The 10,436-nt window shown below is 41.3% G+C and overlaps 1 protein-coding gene and 1 long non-coding RNA gene across 2 annotated transcripts; one reads left to right on the top strand and one right to left on the bottom strand.

Moving 5' to 3' along the window:
• Positions 1 to 858: 858 nt before the first annotated feature.
• LOC116256217 (lysine-specific demethylase JMJ30) lies at positions 859 to 7,696 on the bottom strand. Its single transcript, XM_031632509.2, has 6 exons — positions 7,009 to 7,696; positions 5,232 to 5,441; positions 4,531 to 4,665; positions 4,282 to 4,425; positions 2,712 to 2,804; positions 859 to 1,834 (listed from the first exon to the last, which is right to left on the bottom strand). Exons 1-6 carry the CDS (start codon positions 7,486 to 7,488, stop codon positions 1,637 to 1,639), a joined length of 1,260 nt encoding a protein of 419 aa, XP_031488369.1. The 5' UTR covers positions 7,489 to 7,696; the 3' UTR covers positions 859 to 1,636.
• A 172-nt stretch (positions 7,697 to 7,868) lies between these two features.
• On the top strand, positions 7,869 to 9,447 carry LOC126410148 (uncharacterized). The gene is made up of 2 exons (XR_007573617.1): positions 7,869 to 8,146; positions 8,521 to 9,447. It is a non-coding gene; the product is annotated as an uncharacterized LOC126410148 (long non-coding RNA).
• The last annotated feature ends 989 nt before the right edge of the window (positions 9,448 to 10,436 follow it).

Raw genomic sequence — 10,436 nt, 5'->3', positions numbered from 1 at the left:
ACCAAATCAGCAGAGGTTCGCTCATTTGATTCACAACCGGCTTTTCATAACACTAATTCTTAAATTATAAGGATAAATAATAATAATAATAAATATTTTACTCTTTTTATTTGTGGTAAATATGATGACAACCAACTTCTCTACAGTAACATTGCGAAACACCGATTATAATGGCCACGACAATTGTGGTATTAGTGAGTTGGCGATGGGGCTGCCATCAACAACAGTGATGGTGGCAATCAATGGAGGCAAGAAGAAGCAAGTCACGATAAAAGCAGAAATATTCTTTTCCGAATCAATGCGAATTATTCTTTTGGTTTACTGTATAACAAAAGGCACCACAGAGACAAAAACGAAAGACTGAAACCGGTCGCAGCTCATTTAAAAGAGAAAGCAACCAGCGGACCAACAACCACCTCTCAGTTGTACAGGACAGGGGCCAAAGGAGGGGAGGGCCCGCCTAAGGCATGGCCTCACCCTGGTCAATGAAAAAAAAAATTACATCGAGAAAAATTAAATTTTTTAATTACACCATATATATTTTTTAGATTTGAATTCAATTTGGTCTTACCCGAATCCAGAGGTTGAACTATCGGCCCTCCCCTAAAGAAAATCCTGACTCCGCCTCTGATACAGGATGACGCGTAACACAAACCCGCCGCCCGGAAAGATGTACAGAAGTTCAGTGCATCTCCCTGCAAGTTCAGGGCCTACCTAACGGATTCTAACCAAGGTCAAGAAAAGTTGCTCGAGTTCCATTCATCTAGTAGACCAGTCTTACTCCCACCTGCAGGCTCCGGTATGACCCATGAACTTTTAGCCCAGCTATGTCACATAAGTGCAAGTACGACTACGACAGTGCCGAACCCGGACATGCCATTTTCGAAATTGTGGGTACAAAGTTTGACAGGCAAAGTATATACACAATAATCCACCAAAAACCGAAGGATAGTTAGTACTCAATAATGTTAGTGGCGAAATGCACTATAGTGTCATACAAAAAGCTAATCTTGCTCGAATTATACCTTTTTGTACAAAAAGGATATAATTCAACAGGAAATTATAAACATAATCATGAGGAAAACACAAAATTTAACAGGCTATTTTATCCTTAAAAGTTGTTCGGTATAAGCATCCAAGCAGGAAATTCTCAGTCAGCAGCGTTACAGGAGGACACTGATAACCTGCTTAATCTCTTAAAAGCCTATGTTTTATGGTACCCAAAAGGCAAGACACAATTCTACCACATATACCCGCTTCCCCAGGGCTTCCCACATACCCATGTGACTTAGAAGCCGAGATTTGGTGAATTCAGCCTGAGTCCATGCAACTCAACTAGTTCTGCAACTCTACACACAATCATACACACAAAACAGGATCTACGACAACAACAATTATACTATTGAATCGGAACCAGAAGAAACGGATGCTAATATTGGCTAGCCAAAAATGATGGGAAAAGGTTTGACCAATCTAAGATCAAGCACTCGGTCATTTTGTATGTCAAGGTTACATCTACAAAAGCTTAATTTGAGGACATAATGCTCACCCATCTGCTGGCATGCTCATAACTGTGTGCGCGCATCACATACACACATGCACATCCATACCAATAATGAAATCATGTTCAAAATGGTTACTGATCTGATTCAAAATTAGTGGGATTGTTCTCACTCCACCAAAAACTTACAGAGAAGCTGGTGGATAAGGATCTGACATAGTGCCACCATTTAGGTGGAATATAGAGCATCTCGCCCTCTTCTAATATGCAGTCTGTAAAATCTAGGTTTTCTGCTTTGGAGAACTCCGCAAAATCAGGATTATCCAGGTCCACCTGTCAAACATCATAAAAAGGAACAAAAAACATATATAGTATGGGAATTAGAAGACAGAAGACAATAAACAAAACAAATCATCTCCCACAACTTCAGCATGGTACCATATAGTTAATGCAACATTAACATGTTCATACTAATGGGATATCTTAGATTTATCCGTTCATATTGCTTTATACTTTAAAATTTCAAAGCTACCCTTACCTCTCAGAGTTCCCTAATGACAACATAAGATCTGTGACTATCACATCATTATCAGATGAAGATGCATTCAAAAGTAATTAAAAAAACTCAGAAATATCTAAAAATTATAACATTAAGCGACCAGCATCGTACAATCATGATCACCAAGAACATACAATCTGTTCAGAAAAACATACAGAGAAAAAAATGGGCTCATACGATGGAAATAACATTCTCTTCTTTTCTGATTCTAGAAGCCACATGGTTCTCCATCATTCACGTCACAAGAAAGATATTAATCCGGATCCCACTTGTCCTATTGCAGGTCACATGAAAAAAACATCACAGCAGCCAGACAAAAGCTACATCAGGGCGTGCCATCAGTGACCATTAAACACTCATGGAAGGGCATAAAGCCCCATTGAAAACCTAAAAATGCATCCATCGTGGATATAAGGTACACCTTGCCATATGTCCTAGAAAAGGTGGCCAAGTGTGAAGGAAATTATTGGGGACAGGCATGGTGGATATCAGGAGACTGTTCAATGAGCAGCCATATATGAAGATAAAATTATGAGAAATTTTACTACTGACAAAAGGTTATAGACCAGTTTTGTGATGGAGAAGCAGCAATACAAAGGTATAGTGCCTAAAAGCTAATGTTTGGATGGCTAAAGAGGCACCAAACCTTACCTTACTAGAGTTGCTTAACATAGACTCTTCAAAAGGGTACAACTCCTCAGATATCTTTGATGGATATAGCCTCATATACTTTTTACCAACTACCTGGACATGATAAAAAAATGTCGATCAGGTCCTGAAGATATACATAAATGCATAGTAGGATACTGCCCTAACTGTTAAATCACCACCTACACAGGCATTGATACCATGTAGCCAAAAACACATTAGAAAATTTCACGGTATCATCAATGGAAAATACTGTACGTGAGAACTTTATAGTTTATAGACATCCAATAAAAACGTACTACAAAGAAAATTTTCCTCCAAAGGTGTTGTACACCTAAAATAACAATAGCACTTTCCAAATCAATCATCTCTCAATTGTATGCAGTTGACTTGAGAAGTCGTTGAAGCTTCATTCCTCGGACTTCAGTGTACCACATAACTCATAAATAAGACATCAAGCTACAGCACATAAAGCATTGACTACCAAAAAAGTTTGGAACTAACATTAACAAGGATGAACTAGCAACTGGAAAAGAAAAACTGGAACGTGCAAAAAAACCAACATGCTTGATTTGGCATACCAAGCTTTATCTGCTGAAGTCAACAGGAAAGGAAAAACAAAGAGCAAAGAAAGGCATAAGATTCAGATACTTGGAAGTTGAGGAATACTGAAGAACAGTTGGTGTAGAAGATCCCATCTCTCCATTCACTGAAAATGGGACAGGAATCAAGACAGTTTTTCGTCTATGTACCATAAGATCATATTGACTATTGACATAGACTCACTTCATTTCTTCTTCTTTCCTATTTCTTCAGCAACCACAGTTCACGACAAAGTGCATGATTTCACAGGAAATGAATTCGACTTTCCAAGGGAAGAACTCACAGTTTAAGGAATTATTCAACCATATAGAGAAAACCACGATGAAGTGCAAGTGTGCAATTTACATCTCGGAAGACCATTTACAACTTATGATAACCTGTCAATAGGGTGCGTCTCTTAAAACTCTGCAACTAACTTTCAAACTTCGAAATGGTTTTCCCATTACTTGGTCAAACTAAAGATATGCAAATGTTGCATCAGGATTTTCCAGTAAGCCATATAACACCATAAAGCATGTCATCATGAATTCTGGCTAGCAGTAAGATTCTACTAAAATATAAAGCAGGAAAATAGAAATTCATTTGGTTTAATTGCTCACTTGAACATTCATGCTCATGTCATTGAGTAGAAAAGATTTGGCATGAAACAGTATCGCAAACAGGCTACTACTCTCAAAAGTGAGAAGAGAAAATGTTTCCAGGTTACCAAGAAAACCACTTTCTTATTCCATAAGGTGAAGAGCATCAGTTTGTGATTTTGACTATCAGAAGCAAATAGTATGATGCAAAAAGACTACGCGTGGGACAATAATACCAAACATAAAGAACAAACAGTAGAAACATAGGAACATCCTCAGCCTGTAACTCCCCAGCAACTTAGAATACAAGACCATCCTAGGTACAGTTTTTCAAAGAACATGTACATGCAAGGACAAAACTAGACAATGTGTTTGCACAGGCCTCATTATACCTGAGCAAACAGATTATGATGAGGGTCCTGGTGCAGTGGTGTGACCGTTCCAGATGGACCAAACCATGCATTGACAGACTTCAGATCTCCACCAGTAGCAGTACAATAGTCAGGAATAATTATGTCCTTCCGCAGTTCGGATATCTACAATAGTTATATAATTAAGAACCATGAAATTATAAAGTGATGGATGAATCATATGATACACACTGGAATTTGAGAAAAACAGAAGTTTGAACAAATTAAAACCTGATCAAATAATGGATGCTGAGCCAGATAGGTAGGACCCGAAGAATTATTCCCATTGGCTTGGATTCTTTCAAGAAGCTGATTGAATGTGATTAGTTCCTGTTTCCAACCAGGGGCCAGATAGTTATCTCCAACCTACATAATGGTATGACCACAGATCAGTTACAGGTCACATGAAAGTTGAAACCAGCACATGATGGTAACTGTTCTCCATTTCAAGTTGAACACAGAAGCATCATTACATCTAAGGAAGATCAGTAATATATGTTAGAAAAAGCACACAGTCCACATAATTAAGAAGTACATGAGCATGTTGCATAGAGCAAATGAATATATTTGTGCAAGTCAGGTGCCACCATTTGCACACAAAAGCTTTGACCATATTCTTTCAGAACTATCTACTGAAATTTGAACGTACAAATGACAACCAGGATAAACAAGTTCAGCAGGGATAAACAAAGTAGATGAATTAATAAGAGTTGTACTTCTTAACTGAGGTATCTCAGGTTTGAATCCCAGCTATTCCAGCTTGGCTATAAAAAAAACATAAAATGAAAATCACTGGAAAATTAAACTGCTTCAGTTCTATTTCTGCTAATGAAAGTTCATTAGCTCCCAAAAAGCATTAAAGTACCAGGATGGAGAAACACAAGATCCAAACTGTGCACTGGACAAGAAAGCAAAAGCGAAACAGAAAGTACCTCAACAGGAATTGTCCTGTCACCTGCAACAGATCTCAGATACTTCATGTCTTTCCACTTAGTGGATGCTGGCCAATGATCAATACAACCACTCATTACTACAGGAGTTTCAGTTAGAAAATAATCACACAAGAATCCCTCCAAGGACAAAGCATTTGTCCTAGTAATTTGCTTGCGACAAAGCGACCCAGCTGGAAGAACTTGAAGCACCTTAAAAAACACAGCATTTGTAAGGCAAAGATATTAAAATATCACAAGCTAGAAACAGTGAAAAGCTAAAAGTAGTAAGCCTTTACAAAGAACAAGGCCATCCAGGTCTACCAGTCAATGAGAACTTAAAATATGTGAGCACTGTAACCACCATGGACAGGAAATCAAATGATTGGCCCAGGCGGCTTCTTCAGCAAGGCTACCCATTTGAGAGAACGAAGATAAATCAAAGCTGTAAAGGACTCGAAGATAGTTACAGATTCAACCCTATTCAAGAACTAAAATGGGTATCCAACATTTTACCCATTAGCCTTTTGTCTGAGAAATCAAGATACTATGATCTCAAATATGTATAATCGTTTGCTCCCTTCATCTCTTTGAACTATACTTATGCTACTGTAAATTGTAATTCATAAACAATGAACCTTTTTTCTTTTTCTTCTGAAATAGAAGCTAAAACTTTCCATTCGAAAACATTGAATAAGCTGGTTCTAACTTTACAGTGTGTTTCCCTCCATTGATAAACCATATTCAACATTCTTGTTCTCGATAAGTCTTAAACATCACTATTTGAGAATTTAGGAGACCTCTTCCTAGGTTTTGACTAGTAACCGAGATCGGATCAACCCTGTGTCATATACAAGTTTGCAATAGAAATCACACGTATATACGTCCTTGACAACCATGTATGTCCTCGACAGCCTTCACGTGTTGCACTAATGATGGCATGCTGACAATGAAATAAATCATCCGAATGACATTTTACATTGTCAAGTAAAACCAGTGAGTAAGCTAATACTAGCGCTTTTCACTACATTGCTTTTAAATGTTTAGCCTTCATTTAACCAAGTAGACTAATTTCTCGCCAACAAATCTACAACCATATACTCCGTTGATTGTCCACCAATATAATTATTCAAATGGATAACTAGCCTGGCAAATATGTCCCGTCTAATGCATTAACGTGTTTCTCAAGGTGGTTGCTTTCTGTACTGATTTGCAATTCCATATGGACCAGACGACTGGAGGCCACTGAATCATGAACCCAGAGAAAGTCCAGGGTTCTTCTCTCTTCGAGCGAAAAGCTGAAAAATTTTGGCATGCCGAGGAAATAAAAACTTTCATACTTCAATTCGGTCCCGTTACCAAGTACGCAATCAAAGGTCAGCTTGACCAAATATCCGTTTCGATTTCGGAACTGCCAGAGTTCCAAAATTCAATCGAAATCTTTAACTCCACAAGTTCGAGAAGACAATTAAATTGGTTGGGACTCCATAGGAACCGGTCCACCGGATATTTTAGGAAATTGAGCTAAGAATATGGGTCGTAGGATTTCAAAATTCAATCCTACTCGTTATTCACAGGTCCTAGAAACTTCATCTTAAGACGCACTTCAGAAAAAAAAAATTGAAAGCAAATTTTGGACATCTCAGTAATACTTTTAACAGTTTCGAACTGACTCTAATTTTCCTACCCCTGGGAACATGAATTCACGCCAATCCGAAGAAGCAGAAATCATGACCTAAGAAACCAGAACAGTGTGAAAAGAAAGGAGAATGGACAATACATCAGCGAAGTCGGCGCAAGCCGGACTCCCACCGTCGTCAGCAGCATCCTCTCGTCCTGGCGATGGAGAGGGGGAGCGGTTGGAGTCCCCTGCGGCCGTAGCACCAGCAGCTGCAGGCAGCTTGGAGAGGACGGACACGGAGTCGTCAAGGTCGCTCCGGAGAAGCGACCCACCCATAAGAAGGCCAAGGTCGAGGACGCGGAGGGCGGCCCGGATGTCGCCAGAGGCGTAACGGATGCGAGCGAGGTGTAGGCAGGAGAGAGAGTAGGCGTCACGCCAGACTGGCTCGACGGCGTGCCAGGGGCCCGAGTGGAGCTGCTCCCACGCCATTTCTTGCGCGGTCTCCGCGGCCCCGGCGTCTCCGGACTCCGCCCGCTCCGCCACCGCCACGAACGCGAACCCCCCACCGTCGGCGATCTTCCGCAGCAGTCCTGCACCCTCCGCGTTGAGAGCCCGATTAGCTAGCCCCTCCGCCTCCATGTGGGGCCCCCTCGCAACTCAGACAGGCGCTCTTTCCCTCTTTCTCTCTGTCTCTGTGGCTCTTCCCGGAAAGAAGATCAGACGATCGACGGCATCACGTTTTCTGCTGGCGAGAGACGAGCGTCCGCGATGGTATCGCCGCCGGTTTTGGCAGCCCAGAGGAGAAATAATCACGTCACCTTCAGACCCATTCCGAAAATAAGCGATGGCGATATTTTCCGCCGCTTTTGCACTTTTCCGGTAGCACTTTTTTCCTTTATCCTGTCGATCTCCTCACGCTTCGGCCACGTGGCGCCCATAATCATTTGCTTGATACGCGGATACATTTTGCGATCATCATCTAAGTGCTCAAACCTACCTACTCTTACGGCCCGTTTGATGGGCGCGTGAAATAGCTTGGGGAGGGGTAAATCTGTACGGGCCGGTTAAATTTCACTCCGTCCCATTACAAATCCATCAAACGGAGTGAATTTTCACCCGTTTGACCCAAAAGGGAGCGGGTGAAATTTCACCCGCTCGAGTTGATGTTTTGAGCGCTGTATCACCCTCCTCCGCAGCTCCTGCTCCCTCCTGCCTTCTCACAGTCTTACCACAGCACCACATTAGAACGAGTTCGCCTCTTGCCTCTCCGCTGCACCGTCGCCTCTCTCCTCCGTTGGTATGCTTTCTCCCTTTCTCTCTCTAATGCCTTCCCTTTCTCTCTTGCCCTAATCTAGAAGAACTTGAAGAGAGAAAGGGAAGGCATTTGAACTTGAAGAAAGAGGGACGCAGAGACAAGGCAAAGAGGGACCGTGAAGAATTCCACCGCCAGTTCCCTTTCTCTCCCTTTCTCTCTCTAATGCCTTCCCTTTCTCTCTTGCCCTAAGTTCTTCTCACGGTTCCCTTTCTCTCTGTGTCCCTCTTTGCCTTGTCTCTGCGTCCCTCTTTGCCCATTCTCTGATTTCTTTTTTTTTTACCATGGAACCGTGAAGAATTCCACCGCCAGTTGCTCCTTACTCCTCCTCTCTCGCTCTCTGTCTTTTTTTACCATAGAGCACGATGATCAGGGGGTTTGTTTCCAGTGGACAACCCGTGATGGCACTCTCTCTTTATTCCAGAATGCTTCGTGATGGCATGTTGCCTGATAAATACACATACCCGTTTCTCTTCAAGGCTTGTGGATCTCTAGCTAGGAATGGTCTGGTGCTAGGGAAATCACTCCATTGTCATGTTTTGGAACTTGGGTATGCGTTGGATCTGTATGTTCTGACTGGGACCATGCACATGTATGGGCAGTTAGGTTTTCTAGGGGAAGCAATGGAACTGTTCGATAATATGCCGCAGAGAGATATGGCTTTTTGGACTAGCCTGATCACCTGCTACGCTGCTAATGATTGTTGGGAAAAGGGTTTATTGGCGTTCAACTTTTTGAGGATGATTGTATGAAGTCAAATTCAGCGACATTGGTTTGCGTCATGGGCTGTTGTGCTCAGCTGGGTGCGTTGGACCAGGCACGATGTTTGCACTCGGTTTTGGAGAAATTGAGCATCAAATTTGATGTCTTTGTTGGCAATTCTCTTGTTGATTTGTATGTGAAATGTGGGAGGATAGACTATGCTCGTCAAGCCTTTGATGAAATGCCCAAGCGAGACTCATTCTGAGCCGGATGCAGTCACTTTTTTGGCAATCCTTGGCATCTGTCAAGTTGATTGAAGCAATGAGATCTACAGCAAGTTTCCTTGATGCAGTTGACGAACAACCTCCATCGCTACATATATGTGAAATTTTGTAGTTCAGTGATGCCGGTGGAAGTGGTTTCTAGGTGAAAGGCTAGATAGATTGCTGAAATCTGATTCACAATGTAAAAATTGCTTCTCTTCTGAAGGTGTTCTTATATCTGTAATGCTGTAATGAGCCTTCAAGGTTGTGAACTCATTTAGCTTGTTAGATTCTGCAAAGCTAATCAGCTGGTTTAGTTTATCTTGTCTTACGAACCCTGTTTGTCTCAGGAAGGGAGACATAAAGATTATTTTAAATTGATTTAATGAGAGAAAATAGATCCTGGGATGAACAGACATGTCAAGCAACTCCTGATAACCCATGTTGAATTGGAGCCAGGAATCCGGAAGTAGTTGCATTTGGGATAATCTAATTATGTATTATGTAATACCCTGTGTGGTCAATTGCTTACATGGCTTAAGGTCAATCCTAAGCATGGCCAATGTGATCTAATCAAAGTTGGATAGTAGCCAACCAAGATCTAGTAGTAATGGTCATTGAAGGTTTCAAATGAAAATTTGATAGAATCTCATCTACACGTTCTTATTATGCAATTATAAGCCATAAGAATTTATGCAATTATAAGCCATAGGAATCGTAGAGAATAGCTGCAGAGCGCAGCCTATAAATAAAAATAAGGATTTTCTACTAATTTAACTCTAAAATTTACATTTAACTAGAGAAAACTACAATAGCTTTCGCTGTACATCGGTAAATTCTTCATGTGCATCAAACAGGACTTCAGATTGGAAGAGGGATAAATTTCATCATGTAAATTTTTCCAAAAAAATTTATCATAGTAAATTTACCGCGTTAAATTTCACCCACCCATCAAACGGGCCCTTAGGAAACTGGTTTAGCAGCAGAGGGTCATCTCTCGGGGACGTGATGCAACTAGTTTGCCTATTATTATATTTCAGAAATATTTGGGTGCTTACTTCTTCCCAATTACGTTCCGCTTCCGGCCACACATAACCCTGAACCTGAGGCCCACATATTTTTCGCTCATTCGTAATTAACGTGGAACCCAGTGGTTAGGGCTTATGACGAGCTGAGCCGAGTCGAGCCCGAGCTCGGTCAGTTCGAACTCGGCTCGATTAAGTAAGACACGAGCTCGACTTGGCTCGAGCTTGAATATAGCTCGACTATCCTAGTTCGAACTCGATTCGATAGTCACTTGTCGAGCTCGA

This window comes from Nymphaea colorata, chromosome 6, assembly GCF_008831285.2.
Source record: "Nymphaea colorata isolate Beijing-Zhang1983 chromosome 6, ASM883128v2, whole genome shotgun sequence".
NCBI lineage: Eukaryota > Viridiplantae > Streptophyta > Magnoliopsida > Nymphaeales > Nymphaeaceae > Nymphaea > Nymphaea colorata.
Note: the sequence above shows the minus strand (reverse complement) of the source record. Positions and strands in the feature narration are given on the sequence as shown.

What these genes read in the sequence shown, in the direction of transcription:
- LOC116256217 (XM_031632509.2), bottom strand. Translation starts at nt 7,488, where the DNA reads ATGGAGGCGGAGGGGCTAGCTAATCGGGCTCTCAACGCGGAGGGTGCA. An exon ending in ACAGGACAATTCCTGTTGAG is followed by an intron (nt 4,666 to 5,231) that starts GTACTTTCTGTT and finishes ACCATTATGTAG; the next exon opens with GTTGGAGATAACTATCTGGC. An exon ending in ATCATAATCTGTTTGCTCAG is followed by an intron (nt 2,805 to 4,281) that starts GTATAATGAGGC and finishes TATCATGTCCAG; the next exon opens with GTAGTTGGTAAAAAGTATAT.